This window comes from Cervus canadensis, chromosome 15, assembly GCF_019320065.1.
Source record: "Cervus canadensis isolate Bull #8, Minnesota chromosome 15, ASM1932006v1, whole genome shotgun sequence".
Lineage (NCBI taxonomy): Eukaryota > Metazoa > Chordata > Mammalia > Artiodactyla > Cervidae > Cervus > Cervus canadensis.
Genome location: NC_057400.1, coordinates 50747294 through 50765773, shown reverse-complemented (window position 1 = coordinate 50765773; position 18480 = coordinate 50747294). Strand labels below are relative to the sequence as shown.

Below are 18480 nucleotides of genomic sequence, written 5' to 3'. Positions count from 1 at the left end.
AAAGAAGCTGAAACATGGGGAGGGAAAGGGACTTGACCATACTTAATACAACTTGTCTGTGTGTGTGTTTTATTTTTGATGAAAGAAAAATTAGCTCAGACTTTTTTTTATTTATAAGAATAAAATTGAAATTAAATTATTCTCATGCTCCAAGGTCATGACAATATAGAAGCTTAAACAAAAACTCTGTGCCTTACTTCTGATGCAAGGTACATATATTAAAATTTGGTCTCGGGTTGTCTGAATCGTTTGCTGGAAGGGTTATAAATTAAAGTGTTTAATATCTCACCTCTTATCTTTAATGCATTTTAATCTGACTTGGAGTGATTCTAGATCAGACTTGTTTGTCTATATCACAGGCTTGTGTTACTGAATCAATAGAATAGATTCAGGAATCTGGCTTTGTATGCTTACTTTTTTCAGTCATTGTAGGTGAAATATTTATGTGTATATATACAATACACAAATATTTGTGTAGAGAGATAGGATGGAGATACGTATGGTTCAGAAATAGTTTAGTGAACAGAATTGAATTAAGTACAGAAACACATCCATGTTTATATTGGAATGTGATACATGACTAGAGAGGTATTTCAAATCAGTGAGGAAATGCTGAATTTGTGAGAAATTATATTTATTAACTGTTGGAAAAAATTCTGGATATATACAGTTAAATTTTAAATGGATTAAATGTCCAAATGTTAATATTTTGAATCATTATAAAAATGTAGGTGATATTTTCATTGGATTCCTGGGAGAGAAAGTTTATTAGGAAATAAATCAGGCTACTCTTCTGATAGCTCATTTAACATGTTTATTTAACTGCCCCAAAATTAGAATGTTTGATTTTAAATAGAGGATCAGACAATGGAATCAATGATAGAATGCCGTGTATTCAACAAAAATAATAAGTATATCCATTAAATACGTGATACAAGATACTGTATATGAAAATAGGTATGTTCTATTTATTAACCATGCTAGAGTGGATGTTTAAAGATGAGTCAAAAGTAATTCTGGAGTGTTCAACAGTGTAAACTTGTTGAATTCTTTTTGTTTCCTGTACTTTCAAATGCATTTTAAAAACTAATGAAAAGGAATGATTTAAATGGAATGTTTTATCTTGTTGAAAATTTTTCTAACTTTATTATATTTCTATTTTTAATCTACAGTTCTCTGCCTTATAAGGCATAATGTGAAAAGTATTAATTGAAGAAAGACTTTACTGTTCTGTATAAATCAGCTTATCATATGTAATATGAGAAGTAACAAAATCTAGAATGAATTAAAATATTTTCAGAGTAAAGGAAGTTTTGAATTTAAAAAAATGTGAAGTAATAGCTGAGTAGCAGTTGAATCTAATATTAAAAGTGTCTTATTGAACAAACTCATTTCTTTTACTTTTTGTTAACTGATGTTCTGGTTTTAACTTTTTGAAAACATGCTTTCTAGATTTTTTTTTTTTTCTGGACCATCTGCTAAGGACGATGAAGAGTTCGGGTCATGTAAAAATGGCATAATGAAAAATTGATTCATTTTCTAAAAATAGGTGCTAAATAAAGTAGTGTTGACCAACCAGAGCTGCTAATATGTCCAAATATAGGTATCCTATTTCAGAATGACCTCCTTTGGAGACTGTATTTTTATAGTAATTAACATGTATTGAGTGAGTTTGGGAATGTATGTATGAAAGAGAGGGAGAGAAAGAGAAAATGTACTAGAAGGGACCATGACAGACTCTAGTGGGTCAAATTGTGGTTTTGTTTATGTTGCTTTCTTAAAGTTGTTCTTCATAAAATATGATGTGATTGAGCTCTAATTTGAGTAGTGACATCTTTTGTTATATATTATATGTGAAGTTTTGGGTTTATGATAGATTGTGGGGAGCAGTTTAGTAAGAATAGTAGCATAACTAGGAGATAAGTGGTTGTATTTTGGGATGGGGTTTTCTTTTAAGGATGGTATGGTCTTTATAGTATCTTCTGTAATTTTTTCTTTTTCAAAAGTATAAACATTTATTGTATATTGAAGAATTTAATGGATCATAGTAAAATTACCTATTCTTAAGAAAAAGCTCACTTCTTATGATAAGGATCAAAATTTTGGATGTATCAGAAATGACAGTTTGATGTCATGAAAGATGAAAACTTTTGAAACATGTTAGCTATAACAGGAGTCAGCAAATGACCTGACTCTTGATTAAAAAAAAAATCAAAAGACTTAACATTTTGTGACATGTGAAATTCAAATTTTAGTACCTATGAATAAAATTTTATTGGAATAACAGTTGCTTTTACTTTATAATGACAAAGCTGAGTAGTTGTGACAGAGATCCTGTATGGCATTCTCTTTACTTCCTACTGCTTTGGTTCACTATGAATCTCAGTGCTGCGGTTACACCTTGACAGTATTTTGAGTGCCATGTGTATTTCCAGTCTGTAATATTCCGTTTTTTAAAATAAATTTTTCAATATTTATATATGCATACCCATCATGTCAGAACAAGAAAACAGAGAACAGTGAACTCTGAGTGGTATGCTTTTTAAGGCATGGTGAAGCGTGTATTATTTTATTACTGACTTAGATAGCAAAAAATTGTTCTTATCATTTGCAGTGACACTGTAGCTGTGGTAAAGAATGGAGTATATATTGACATTACTAGATTAAGCATACATCACAGCATTCTTAACTCTCAAATTTTTAAAGTAACAGTCCATTTAAAATGGAACGTTTCATTACAGTGTAACTTCATAAAAAGTTGAAAATGAGGCTGCCGCCAAAATAAGTTTCTGAGCAACTCATTCATTAGCCAAGCAAAGAAAGCTGTTTACTGATGGTGAGTTAATTAAATTGTGTTTGATTGCAGCAGTCAAAGAAATGTGTCCAGAGAAAATAAATCTGGTTTAGACTATTAACTTTTTGGCAAGAACGGTTGATTTAAGAGTTGAGGACATTTGAAGCAATATCAATAGTCAATTTAAAAACAAGGCGAAAGATTTAGAGTGGTTTTCCGTGTCTCTTGATGAATCCACAGATTTTATTGATGTTACTCAGTTGTTGATTTGAGGCATCAGTACCAAGTTTGAAGTGGCAGAAAAATCAGCCTCTGTGAATAACTGTGTAGAAGGCTTCAGGTAGAAGTGTTGTCAGAGTTGATAAAACACGGAGCACAGTCTGCGGTGGAGTCTGGTCAGATGCGCTGCAGCTGGTAACGGTAAACACGCGTGAAAGAGGGAAAGGCTGAGTTAGACACACTCACAAAGCTTGTGAAAATGTGAGGTGTTCAGAGCCTACTGTTACTCATTGTACAGTTCATCAGCAGGTACTTTGCTGAACATATGTGAATTTATTACGTGTTACAGAATCAGTATTGTCAACAGTGAACTCAATTTGTTCTCATGGACTTAACTAGCACCAGCTGTGCACATTTTTGTTAGAAGCTGAATATCCTGACTGGCTTAGCAGTGGTAACATTTTATTGCAGTTTTTTTATTTTAGGACTGAGTTTGAGATTTTTCTGAACAAAGAGGACAGCCCTCAATCACTATTATCAAATACTGATTGATTTTGGAAACTAACTTTTTCTATGGAGGTGAAAATATTTTTAAATGAATTTAATGTAAAATTACAAGGCATAAGAGCATTCATTTGTGAAATTTAGCTGCAGTAAAGTCTTTTGAGTGGTAACTGATGTTTGAATTACAAGTAACATCAAGCTGCTTTATACAGTTCTCATCCTGTCAAAATGAGATCTTCATTCCCACATGAATTTGCTTGAATATATTTTCCAACCTCAAACTACAGTTTCAGCAGCATTTTTTCAGACACTGATGCAAGTGCAAAGAATGTTTCCATAATTCAGAATCAATTTAATGGTGCACTTGAGGAACTTCTATCTAACCTTCAATTGGAAGTGATTAATCTACACTGTAATGACATACTGAAAGGCAAATATCACAAGAAAAATCTAATAGACTTCTCTAACTGCCTTTGAAATAATGAATATGCTCAATTAAAATCATGTGCTTCCGGGTTAATATCAGCATACGGCAGTACTTATTTTTTAGAAAAGATTTTTTTCAAAGATAAATCCATAAAATCTGATCATCATTATCAGAGGAGTGCTTATATTTTGATGAAAGGAAACTTGAATTAGATGGAATGTTCCTTCGCCCCCCCTTCCAATTCCATTCCATTAACAGACTGATCTGTTATAAAATACTATATACAGATATCATTATACCTTACATTTTATCATTAGAAAATGTATAGGAGGCTTTTCTCTCTTGTTACATAAGTCTCTTCATAATTTTGCCCAGTGGCCTGCAAGGACCAAAATACCTTGTGATCAAGCTCTTTATAACAGTTGTGATATCCCCTGTTCTACAGCAGTGCTTCTCAAACTTGGATGTACATAATTTTTTGAGGATCTTGTTAAAATATGGATTCTGATTTGGTAGGTCTGGGTTGGAACCCAAGGTTTTGCATTTTTTACACATCTGAGGTGTTAACAGGTGTTGGTATCAATGGATACATTTTGAAAAGGAAAGCTCTAGTAGTCACGTCTGTTAGATCTTTAGACAGGTATTCTAATATTTGTTAAGCATATGTTATGTGCCAGGAGTTATACCAGGGGCTTTTGGACATATTGACTCTTTAAAATGTCACAGAAACTTGTTAGAAGGTATTAAGGACTGCAGTGAGGTTGGGAACTCTAGTAAGGGTTTTCTGTGTGTTTACTCAACTCTTTGCAACCCCATGGACTGTAGCCCACCAGGCTCCTTGTCCGTGGGAATTCTCCAGGCAAGAATACTGGAGTGGGTTGCCATGCCCTCCTCCAGGGGATCTTCTCAATCCAGGGATCGAGCCCAGGTCTCCCACATTGCAGGCGGATTCTTTAATCAGGGAAGCCCAGTAAGGGTTTTCAATTAGAAACTAATTGTTTTGTTTTCCCTTGATTGTATAGCTTCCTCTAGCACCTCATGAAGGGGAAAGGAAGCTGTACATCTTAGGAAACAGAAACAGTGGGAAGCAAAATACCACATTGGTGGCTGGTGCGAAGGTAGGGACTGATGTCCTCTTCCCTGCTAAATTCCATTGGGCCAGCAGCCAGTTTCCAAGCCAAAGAGTGGACATAGTATGAGTGAAGTGAAAGTGTTAGTCCCTCAGTGATGTCCGACTCTCTGCCAACCTATGGACTGTAGTCCGCCAGGCTCCTCTGTCCATGGGGTTCTCCAGGCAAGAATACTGGAGTGGTTAGCCATTCCTTTCTGAAGGGGATCTTCCCAACCCAGGGATCGAACCCAGGTCTCTTGTATTGCAGGGCAATTCTTTACCATTTGAGCCACAGGGAAGCCCATAGTATGTGTAGCACATACATATTTTGTAAACATTTTCCCTCAATCTCTTGCTTGCCTTTTTTATAATTTTTTTAAGCTAGCCAATTCAAATTTTTGACAAGTCCAATTTATTTTTTCTTTTTTAAAATTATTTTTAAGAATTGTAAAATACGCATAAATAAGATGGACCGTTTTAACCATTTTAAGATACATAGTTCAGTGACTACCATCTCCAGATCTTTCTTTATCTTCCCCAGGTGAACCTTTGTACCCATTAAATACTACCTCCATATTCCCCCATGCCCCTTATCCCTTGGCATCCACCATCTACATTCTGTCTCTGTGAATTTGACTACTGCAGGAATCTTGTGTAAACAAAATCATACAGTATTTGTCTTTTATATTTCACATATTTCACTTAGCATAATGTCTTCAGAACTTATTTATGTTCTAACCTAAATTTCTTTCAAATGTAGAAAGGAAATTTCCTTCATTTTTAGCACTAAATAATATTTCATTTCACTTTATGTGTATACCACATTTTATTAATGCATTCATTCATTCATTGATGGACACTGTGAGTACTCTTTACTTTTGGCTGTTAATAATAATGCTATCAATATGGATGTACAAATATCAATTTGAGTCTTTGCTTTCACTTCCTTTGGGAGTGAAGCTCACTCACACCTACCTCCACACACTTAGAGGTGAAACTTTCTGGATCATGTAATAATTATGTTTTTAAGGAACTTAAAATTATGTTTTTTGAGGAACTTCTATACCATTTTCCATAGTGACTGCCCCAGTTTACATTCCCACCAGCAACACACAAGAGTTCAAACTTATCCACATCCTTGCTAACACTTGTTATTTTCTGTTCTGTTTTTTTTGATGGTGGCCATCCTAATGGGTGTGAAATGGTATCTCATTGTGATTTTGATGTCCATTTCTTTAATCTGTTGGGCAGATGTATATCATCTTTGGAGAAGTATCTATTCAAGTTCTTTGTCCATTTTTTAATTGGATTGTTTTTGTTGTTGAATTGTAGGATGTCTTTATATACTCTGGATGGAAAGTGAAAGGTAAAGTTGTTCAGTCATGTCTGACTCTTTGCGACCCCATGGACTATTCAGTTCAGTTCAGTCACTCAGTCGAGTCCAACTCTTTGTGAACCCATGAACCGTAGCACACCAGGCCTCCCTGTCCATCACCAACTTCTGGAGATCACTGAAACCCATGTCCATTGAGTCAGTGATGCCATCCAACCGTCTCATCCTCTGTCGTCCCCTTCTCCTGCCCTCGATCTTTCCCAGCATCAGGATCTTTTCAAATGAGTCAGCTCTTCGCCTCAGATGGCCAAAGTATTGGAGTTTCAGCTTCAACATCAGTCCTTCCAGTGAACACCCAGGACTAAAAACTAAAAACACCCCTTTAGGATGGACTGGTTGGATCTCCTTGCTGTCCAAGGGAGTCTCAAGAGTCTTCTCCAACACCACAGTTCAAAAGCATCAATTCTTCAGTGCTCAGCTTTCTTCACAGTCCAACTCTCACATCCATACATGACCACTGGAAAAACCATAGCCTTGACTAGACGGACCTTTGTTGGCAAAGTAACATCTCTGCTTTTAATATGCTGTGTAGATTGGTCATAACTTTCCTTCCAAGGAGTAAGCATCTTTTAATTTCATGGCGGCAGTCACCATCTGCAGTGATTTTGGAGCCCAGAAAAATAAAGTCAGCCACTGTTTCCACTGTTTGCCCATCTATTTGCCATGAAGTGATGGGACTGAATGCCATGATCTTAGTTTTCTGAATGTTGAGCTTTAAGCCAACTTTTTCACTGTCCTCTTTCATTTTCATCGAGAGGCTCTTTAGTACTTCTTCATTTTCTGCCATAAGGGTGGTGTCATCTGCATATCTGAGGTTATTGATATTTCTTCTGGCAATCTTGATTCCAGCTTACGCTTCCTCCAGCCCAGCGTTTCTTATGATGTAATATGAGTTAAATAAGCAGGGTGACAATATACAGCCTTGATGTACTTCTTTCTCTATTTGGAACCAGTCTGTTGTTCCATGTCCGGTTCTAACTGTTGCTTCTTGACCTGCATACAGATTTCTCAAGAGTCAGGTTAGGTGGTCTGGTATTCCCATCTCTTGAAGAATTTTCCACAGTTTAATCTGGTCCACACAGTCAAAGGCTTTGGCATAGTCAATAAAGCAGAAATAGATGTTTTTCTGGAACTCTCTAGTTTTTTCGATGATCCAGCAGATATTGGCAATTTGATCTCTGGTTCCTTTGCCTTTTCTAAATCCAACTTGAACATCTGGAAGTTCATGGTTCACGTATTGCTGAAGCCTGGCTTGGAGAATTTTGAGCATTACTTTACTAGCGTGTGAGATGAGTGCAAGTGTGTGATAGTTTGAGCATTCTTTGGCATTGCCTTTGTTTGGGATTGGAATGAAAACTGACCTTTTCCAGTCCTGTGGCCACTGCTGAGTTTTCCAAATTTGCTGGCATATTGAGTAGTATCATGACAGCATCATCTTTCAAGATTTGAAATAGCTCAACTGGAATTCCATCACCTCCACTAGCTTTGTTCGTAGTGATGCTTCCTAAGGCCCACTTGATTTCACATTCCAAGATGTCTGGCTCTAGGTGAGTGATCACACCATCATGATTATTATGGAGTAGCCATCATAGTCAACAGAAGAGTCTGAAATGCAGTACTTGGATGAAATCTCAAAAACAACAGAATGATCTCTGTTCATTTCCAAGGCAAACCATTCAGTATCACGGTAATCCAAGTCTATGCCCCGACCAGTAACGCTGAAGAAGCTGAAGTGGAATAGTTCTTTGAAGCCCTACAAGACCTTCTAGAACTAACAGCAAAAAAAGATATCCTTTTCATTATAGGGGACTGGAATGCAAAAGTAGGAAGTCAAGAAACACCTGGAGTAACAGGCAAATTTGGTCTTGGAGTACAGAATGAAGCAGACCAAAGGCTAATAGAGTTCTGCCAAGAGAACGCACTTGTCATAGCAAACACCCTCTTCCAACAACACAAAAGAAGACTCTACACATGGACATCACCAGACTGTCAACACTGAAATCAGATTGGTTATATTCTTTGCAGCCAAAGATGGAGAAGCTCTACACAGTCAGCAAAAACAAGGCCAGGAGCTGACTATGGCTCAGATCATGAACTCCTTATTGCTAAATTCAGACTGAAATTGAAGAAAGTGGAGAAAACCTCTAGACCATTCAGGTATGACCTAAATCAAATCCCTTATGACTATACAGTGGAAGTGAGAAATAGCTTTAAGGGACTAGATCTGATAGACAGAGTGCCTGATGAACTATGGACGGAGATTCGTGACATTGTACAGGAGACAGGAATCAAGACCACCTCCAGGAAAAAGAAGTGTAAAAAAGTGAAATGGCTGTCTGAGGAGGCCTTACAAATAGCTGTGAATAGAAGAGAAGGGGAAAGCAAAGGAGAAAAGGAAAGATATACCCATTTGAATGCAGAGTTCCAAAGAATAGTGAGGAGAGATAAGAAGGCCTTCCTCAGGGGTCAATGTAAAGAGAGAGAGGAAAACAATAAAATTGGAAAGACTAGAGATCTCTTCAAGAAAGTTAGAGATACCAAGGGAACATTTCATGCAAAGGTGGGCTCAATAAAGGACAGAAATGGTAGGGACCTAATGGAAGCAGAAGATACTAAGAAGAGGTGGCAAGAATACACAGAAGAACTGTACAAATAAGATCTTCACAACTCATGGACTATAGTCAGTGGAATTCTCCAGGCCAGAATACTGGAGTGTGTAACCTTTTCCTTCTCCAGGGGATCTTCCCAACTCAGGGATTGAACCCAGGTTTCTCGGATTGCAATCTCTAGATAGCAGTCCATTATGAGACATAGGACTTGCAGATGTTTTCTCCCATTTACTTTCTTGATAGTATCCTTTTGAGAGCGTTAACAGGTAGGAACACCACAAGTTCCCAAGTGCCAGGAAGAAATACACCGCAAGTGGCAGGCTTTTTCCCTTCTCTGTTGAGGATACCTGGCTCTGCCTGAACCGAACTTTCCTCAAACCTTGAGCTAACCAGTGGGTTTTTCTTATGTAAATGTTTTCCTTAAGCTGTGTTAATGAAACTATGTATTTGCTTTACAGTCTGCCTTCAAATTAGTTCAGCCTATGACTAACCTTTTTCTTTTTTTTCTTTTCTCAAACCTAGGCTGATAATGGCTCAACAAACCAGTATTCAGGTCAATTGTTTTTTCTGGTTTTTTTTTGCGGGGTGGGGGGACGGGAATGACACAACTTGTAGTATTCTATCTTAAAAATGCATGTTGTGAGACGGGGGCCTGGTGAGACCCCTCAGCCTGAGGTGTCTCTCATCTCATCAGCAGCTTGCTAACAATGGGGCCTTCTGTCTGCCCCCTTCTGATGTGTGTCAGAAGCTTTCTCTGTCTGTTTTACCTGCAGTAGAATTGTTAGCAGAAACCTCTGAGTGTCAAACGTCGTCTTCGGCCCCGGATCGAAATCCTCTCCTCCAAAGGTCTTGAATCCTGTGTAGCACATGGCTCGCAGCCGCAACGTTTCACTTTGATGCACAGAAGTGTTTTAGTTTTTTTAAAAACGCTTTTAATTTTTATTTTTACTTATTTATTTAGCTGCGCCAGCTTTTAGCTCAGATATGGGATCTAGTTCCCTGACCAAGGATTGAACCCTGGCCCCCTGCATTGGGAGCTTAGAACATTAGCCACTGGACCACCAGGGAAGTTAATTTTGATAAAGTCCAGTTACATATATTTTCTTTTGTTGCTGAGCTTTTGTTTTTATATCCAAGAAATCATTGCCAGATCCAGTGTCATGAAGATTTTCCCTTGTTTTCTTCTATGAGTTTTATAGTTTCAGGTCTTTATATTCAAGTATTTGATCCATTTTGAGTTAATTTTTGTATTTGGTGTTAGGGAAGGGTTCAACTTAACATTTTTGCTTGTGGATATCCAGTCTTTCCAATGCTGTTTGTTGAAAAGACTGTTTTTTCCGCCATGGAATGGTCTTGGCACTCTTATTTCTGGGCTCTCTATTTTATTCATTGGTTTACATGTCTGTCTTCATATTAGTACCATATATATATATATATATATATTGCTTTTGAGAAAACCGCCAGAACTATTGGTGAATGCAGAATTTTGCTGCTTCTGTTTTTTGATAAATGATGATTAATAAAACAGGAAAAGCATATTGGGAAAAAATCCTGACCCCCTACCATAAACAAATATTAATTTAGGATAAATCATAGACCTAAGTGGAAAAACATAAAACTTAAAAAGATTATGTTTTTTCACTTTGGGACATGCAAAGTTTTCTTGGTAATAGAAAGATAATAACCATAAATAGAAAAATTAGATGTTTTCACTTCAAAATTAAACATTTCTGCTTCTCAAATCATTAAGAAGAAAATGGATAAAAATCAAAGACTTAAAATGTTTTTCATATCTATCAACCAACTGACAATGTTTTTTTTTTTTTTTAAAGATTTATTTTATTTTTTGCTTGTGGCGTGTCTTCATTGCTGCATACAAGCCTTCTCTAGTTGGGGTAGGCAGGGGCTACTCTTTGTTGCAGGGTACAGGCTTCTCATTGCAGTGGTTTCTCTAGGCATGCAGACTTCCATAGTTGCAGCATGTTGGCTCAATAGTTGCAGCTCGTAGGCTGTAGAATGCTGACTGACTAGTTGTAGTTGTGGCAGACGGGCTTAGTTGCTCCGTGGCATGTGGGATCTTCCCGGACCAGGGATTGAACTGGTGTATCACAGTGCAAGGTGGATGCTTAACTACTGGATGACCACAGAAGCCCCTGACAGTGACTATTTCTGATGTAGTAGCAGGATCAGGGAAAAAAGGAGGTACTGGTGATACTTGAAAGCACATTGTCAGGAGTATACTTAGGATAGAAACCAGATTCTAGGGACCTAAAACTAGTTAGGGTTGTAAATCACCAGTTTAAGGAAATAATTAAATTTTCTGATATTAATTGCACAAAATTCAAGCTTCAATTTTTTTTTTTTTAAAGACATATGTGAGACAGAAGGAGGCAGGGAGGGGAGAGATACACAGAAGAGCAGGAATACGTGCAAATGGAAAATTCCTTGAATATCAAGAAGGAATAGGATCAAAAGCAAGAAATGAAGGCTTTAGGTTTGGGGACTTAGCTACCTTTTTGTCTAAGATGGAAGAATGAAGAATGGACAGGGAAGATATATACAGGTGCAGAAATGCTAATAAACATGGAGGGGTGGCCATTATCCCTCTAGCTCTCCTTCCAGATGAAGGTGGACAGTAATGAGGGAACTTTTTAAAGGGTTAAGGACTATAGGAATAGCTCTTAACTTTTAGGAGAAAAACATCAGGGTGTGTGAAAGGGGTCTTGTGTAGTTTGAAAATGTTCCACATGTGGTTCTGGATTCTGATAATATCCTCCACCTCCCTTTGACTCACTTAGGTCACTCCTAAAGTTTTATCAGTAGAGAATTAGCAGACATGAAGAGAGGATTTTTAAGAGTTTAGTTGAACTTTAACTAGAATTTGTGGTGCTTTAGTCTGCATAGTTGAGATTACATGAGGGAGTTCATTTTCCCCTCTTTAATTCTCAGGGTTATTGTTTAATAATAGATGTTACCTCAGTGATCTGCTTGATATTTGTGTGTGTGTTGTGTCTACCTGCTAGAAACTAAAAGCATTGTACCAAAAAATCTTTGGACGTGGCAGTTAAAAGAATCTTCCCAGTTTTAAATACAGTCAGTCACAAATTGAGCGCTTCCCAGGTGGCTTAATGATAAAGAATCCACCTGCCAAGGAGGAGACATCCAATCCAGGGATCAAACGATCTCCTGGAGAAGGAAATGGCAACCAACTCCAATATTCTTGCTTGGGAAATCCCATGGACAGAGAGCCTGGCGGGCTGCAGTCCGTGGGGTTGCAAAAGAGTCGGACCATGACCTAGCAACTAAATGATAACAAAACAACCAAGTCATGAATTATATATAAGCAAAATGTTACCACTTAGAGGAAAATTCTGTATAAGCTTAGAGTAGGGAGATTACATTATGAGAAGTGGTGCTTTTTTCAAACTATGGACTTGGGTCCATTAATGGCTCATCAAATTAATAGCTCACAAACAGCATTTTTTCCTTTTTAATGGATTAGAATAGACTAGAAAATATTGGCGCTTGCAGCATATAGTAATAAACATTTGTGGAACTTTTAATATAAAATGTATGTATGTGTGTGTTGATTTGGGTGAAAATATATTTGTTGCTGTGGATTGCAGTTGAAAAGTGTTGGAAATCCACCATAGGTTATTTTGATAAATAATTGTGGATATTATAAAAACCTTTAAAGTCCTTACATTCATCTGCTTTTAGAATTTGTTAAGTTTATATTTACATTTAAATTAATTGTTGTTGTTCAGTCATATCTCTTTACGACCAGATGGGCTGCAGCACATCAGGCTTCCCTATCCTTCACTATCCCTCAGAGTTTGCTCAAACTCATGTCCATTGAGTTCATGATGCCATCCAACCATCTCATCCTCTGTCATCCCCTTCTCCTCCTGCCCTCAATCTTTCCCAGCATCAGGATCTTTTCCAAGAGTCGGCTCTTCACATCAGGTGACCAAAGTACTGGAGCTTCAGTTCAGTATCAGTCCTTCCAATGAATATACAGGGTTGATTTCTGATTTGATCTCCTTGATCAAGGGAGTCTCAAGAATCTTCTCCAGCACCACAGTTCAAAAGCATTAATTCTTCAGTACTCAGCCTTCTTTATGATCCAAATCTCACATCCATACATGACTACTGGAAAAACTATAGCTTTGACTATATGAACCTTTGTCGGAAAAGTGATGTCCTGCTTTTTAATATGCTGTTTAGGTTTGTCATAGCTAATTACATAAATATATTTTAGATGTAAGTATATAAATACATATGTAAGTGTGCTTTTTTTTTTTTTGGTCTTAATAGGTGCAATGGATGAGCTTCACAGTCTGGATCCAAGAAGGCAAGAATTACTGGAAGCTAGGTTTACAGGAGTTGCGAGTGGGAGCACGGGGAGCACGGGCAGCTGTAGTGTTGGAGCCAAAGTGAGTAAAGTTGTGATCTGTATCTGACATTTTTTCTTTGTATTAAAGTATGCATATTTTGTAAAGGGTTTATATTTAACAGCAAGTTAGTACTTACTATTATTTTTATAATATATAGGAAAAAATCCAGTGTTTTTATACCTAACTTCTAGTATAGCATACTATATTTTGCATACCATTTTACAAAAAGGCAAAATGGTTGTCTGAGGAGGCCTTACAAATAGCTGAAAAAAGAAAAGAAGCTAAAGGCAAAGTTGAAAAGGAAAGCTATACCCATCTGAATGCAGAGTTCCAAAGAATAGCAAGGAGAGATAAGAAAGCCTTCCTCAGTGATCGATGCAAAGAAATAGAGGAAAACAATAGAATGGGGAAGACTAGAGATCTCTTCAAGAAAGTTAGAGACACCAAGGGAACATTTCATGCAACAATGGGCTGCATAAAGGACAGAAATGGCATAGACCTAACAGAAGCAGAAGATATTAAGAAAAGGTGGCAAGAATACACAGGACTATACAAAAGAGATCTTCATGACCCAGATAAGCATGATGGTGTGATCACTCACCTAGAGCCAGACGTCATGGAATGCGAAGTCAAGTGGGCCTTAGGAAGCATCACTATGAACAAAGCTAGTGGAGGTGATGGAATTCCAGTTGAGCTATTTCAGATCCTAAAAGATGATGCTGTGCAAGTGTTGCTTTCAGTATGCCAGCAAATTTGGAAAAATCAGCAGTGACCATGGGACTGGAAAAGGTTAGTTTTCACTCCAATCCCAAAGAAAGGCAATGCCAAAGAATGTTCAGACTACTTCACAGTTGCACTCATCTCACACGCTAGGAAAGAAATGCTCAAAATTCTCTAAGCCAGGCTTCAACAGTATGTGAACTGTGAACTTCCAGATGATCAAGCTGGATTTAGAAAAGGCAGAGGAACCAGAGATCAAATTGCCAGTATCCGTTGGATCATAGAAAAAGCAAGAGAGTTCCAGAAAAGCATCTATTTCTGCTTTATTGACTATGTCAAAGCCTTTGACTGTGTGGATCACAACAAACTGTGGAAAATTCTTAAAGAGATGGGAATACCAGACCACCTGACCTGCCTCCTGAGAAATCTGTGTGCAGGTCAGAAAGCAACAGTTAGAACTGGACATGGAACAATGGAGTTGTTCCAAATGGGGAAAGGAGTATGTCAAGGCTGTATATTGTCACCCTGCTTATTTACCTTATATGCAGAATACATCATGCGAAATGCCAGGCTGGATGAAGCACAGGCTGGAGTCAAGATTGTCGGGAGAAATATCAATAACCTCACATATGCAGATGATGTTACGTTTATGGCAGAAAGCGAAGAACCAAAGAGCCTTTTGATGATAGTAAGAGGAGAGTGAAAAAGTTGGCTTAAAACTCAGCATTCAGAAAACTAAGATCATGGCATCCGGTCCCATCACTTCATGGCAAATAGATGGGGAAACAATGGAAATAGTGACACACTTTATTTTTTTGGTCTCCAAAATCACTGCAGATGGTGCCAGTAGCCATGAAATTAAAAAACGCTTGCTCCTTGGAGGAAAAGCTATGACCAACCTAGGCAGCATATTAAAAATCAGAGACATTACTTTGCCAACAAAGGTCCACCTAGTCAAAGCTATGGTTTTTCCAGCAGTCACATATGGATGTGAGAGTTGGACTATAAGGAAAGCTGAGCACTGAAGAATTTATGCTTTTGAAATGTGGTGTTTGAAAAGACTCTTGAGAGTCCTTTGGACTGCAAGGAGATCAAACCAGTCAATCCTAAAGGAAATCAGGCCTGAGGATTCAATGGAAGGACTGATACTGAAGTTGAAACTCCAATATTTTGGCCACCTGATGCAAAGAACTGACTCATTGATAAAGACCCTAATGCTGGGGAAGATTGAAGTCAGGAGGAGAAGAGGATGACAGAGGATAAGATGTTTGGATGCCATCACTGATTGGATGGACACGAGATTGAGCAAGCTGAGGGAGTTGGTGATGGACAGGGGAGCCTGGTGTGTTGCAGTCCATGGGGTCGCAGAGTCAGACACTACTGCGCAGCTGAACTGATACTATATTTTGAGTATTTATGTTGTAATATAGCATAATAGGTTTCAAGAGTAAAAATGAATTTGATAGATGCACTCTTTTCTCCCATTACATAATTTTTACCTTTCCTTATACTTTTTGTTTCTTCTTTGTCCCTGTAACTCATGTTCCTGTCATATATGTTCCTACCTGTACGGTAATCCACTGCTGCTACCTGCTGTGTAAATTGTATAGTGTATCTGTTACGGCTTCTAGTGATAGATATCAGGTTGTCTCCAACTCCCCGCTACCTCACATTGTGGTGAATTTCTTGTTACTGTTCTCTTTTATGACTTTGTAAAACATTTTTTTAAAGATATATTCCTAACAGCAGAATTGATAGAGCATAGGACATGTATAGATTTAAATTGAATAAATAGTGTGTGCTATTTATAACGGTTGTATAAAACTAATTTGCATTCAGCAGAGTGCAAGAGTATTTCTGTATCTCTGTATCCAAGAAACCCTTGGCATCATCCAGATTCCTCATGTTTGATAGCCCAGAAGGTATATTTTGCTGTGCTGCTTTGCTGTGAGTCTTGCTGGGCTGCTGTGCTGCGCTAAGTCGCTTTATCATGTCTGACTCTTTGCTGCCCCATGTAACCCGCCAGACTTCTCTGTCCGTGGAATTTTCTGGGCAAGGATACTGGAGTAGGTTGCCAGGGGATTTTCTCCACCCAGGGATCGAACCCATGTCTCTTTTGTCTCCTGTATTGTAGGTGGATTGTTTACTATTAGAGCCACTGTTTTTCATATGTCCCTTGTATATTCTACATATTCCGTGTTGATTACATACAGTGCAGATAACTTCTTTCATTTTGTCATGTCTGTTAACTTTTTTTATGGTATCCACCATAAATAAATGTACAGAACTCTTTGATGTTGTATTCAAACTCACTAATTTTTTTTGCTTTATGGTCTATACCTTAGTATACCAACTTCTGGTTTTACTAAGAAAAACAGTGGTCACCATTAACCGTCTGGGTCAAATAGACCTTTTTGCTATGTTTATATTTTGTTATTTTACTAATTTTCAGCAATAAGAAAAAAATAATAGCAACTTTATTAGAAACTTTAATATGAATTTAAACATACTTAAAAATCTCTTTGTATCAAGTAAATCTTGGTGCACAAGCATTATAAAAGATGAAGGATATTGTTATGCATCCTTTTAGCTTAAAAATGGCCCAGGTTCTTGTTGCAGAACATTGTATGATGAAGTCCTTCAGTTGAATGAATTAATGGATGAGAATAGCGTGTTTCCCTTTTTCCTCCCCTTAGAAATGTATTGTCCAGTTCACTGATTCTTGAATTTGAGAGAATTCATCTAGGATATTGTCATTTGAAGACTCAGATTTTATTTATATGTTTACTGTCACCATCATCAGTTTTAGGTGCCTTATCTGTTTACATTTATTTTCTGATTTGTGTCATAAATTAAATTATCATCTGTCATTTTCTTCTCTTCATCATCTTAAGTGGAAAAGGAAAATTTCTTATTAGCTGGAGTCTATAAAAGCTAAAATCAGACTCCAAAGATAGTTTCTTAGTCATTTATATGTTTTTGAAAGATGATGCAGTACTTTGAGGTAAAGAAAATAACTGGAAGATTATAATTTATCTCACTATTGCATCATCCTTTTAGGCATTAAATCTGTATTGTTTTTCTATTTCTACTATAGCAAGTTATCACGAAGATGCTCAAAACAGTACGCATTTATTATCTTATAATTCTATAGCATCAGAAGTCTGACACAAGTCTCACCGGGCTAAAATCAAGCTGTCTGTGTTGCTGCATGTCTTTCTGGGGGCTTGAAGGAGGATCAGTTTGCCATGCCTTTTCCAGCTGTGAGAGGCTGCCTGCATTCCTTGACTGGTGGTGTCCTTCCTCCATGTTCAGAGCCAGCAGTGTTGCATCTCTCTGACTCTTCTTTGACAATCACATGTAATGGACCATATCCTAGAAGGGCTCTTCACTTTTAATTGCTAATATGATAAGATTGGGCCCACCCTAATCTGGATAATCTGGTATAATTTCCCCATTTCACATCTGCAGAGTCCCTTTTGCCATATACAATAACATTCTGGTGTTTAGGGCATGGGCATCACTGGGGAGCCAATATTCTGCCTATCATATCATCATTCTTCTGTTTTATTTTAGAGGCTTCTCTTTGTTTCATCATAGTTGAATAATTGATGAACAATGATAAGTAATGACTTCTTTTTATGATATAATAACAAAATATAGGAAAAATAAGATCAGTAAGATCCCATAATGTATTTTGGATTTATGAAAGCTGGTGGACATCTGGTAATTAATTGCAAAGTAGAATGTGTTTTATTCTATTAAAAATAAGTTCCTATTTTTATTCTGTGGATGGTCTCCAAGAATAAAAGTCCTGAAATATTAATTATTACAAACTGACTTGAAAAAGAAGCCAGAAAGGTAAAGTTGGGTCCAGTGGACTCTGATGGTATTCTAAAAGTGAAATTCTTCTTCCCCACCCATGAGGCACAAATAGAATTCCTTCTGTTTTATAGTTTTATATTTATTCTTTAGCCCATTGAGGCCTCATCTTTATATGATATTGATAAAGATCAGGTTTTATTTTTCTCCACATAGTAAACCAGTTTTCTCCACTTCTTAAATCATCCATATTTTCCCACTGATTTGTGATGCCACCTGTATCATATGTTAAATTGCCATGTGTATATTCTGAGCTGTCTTTGAAATTTACCTTACTTTCCAGTGGTCTTTCTGTGTTCTTCTGTCAGTATCACATAAAGAATATGATTGTGTTTTGTTATGTCTTGTTCCTGTGGTAAAGCAAGTTTCTCCTTTAATCTTCTTTTGTAAGATTGACTCAGTTATATATGGATCTTTATTCCCT

At 37.2% G+C, this 18480-nt stretch overlaps 1 protein-coding gene across 1 annotated transcript in view; it reads left to right on the top strand.

The window, feature by feature from the left end:
• The window catches only part of TLK1 (tousled like kinase 1), a 163261-nt gene that overhangs the window by 40832 nt on the left and 103949 nt on the right, over nucleotides 1-18480 (top strand). Inside the window, exon 2 of the mRNA XM_043487915.1 lies at nucleotides 13375-13493. Within this exon, the coding sequence (XP_043343850.1) occupies nucleotides 13375-13493 (119 nt within the window). The remainder of the gene's footprint in view (nucleotides 1-13374; nucleotides 13494-18480) is intronic.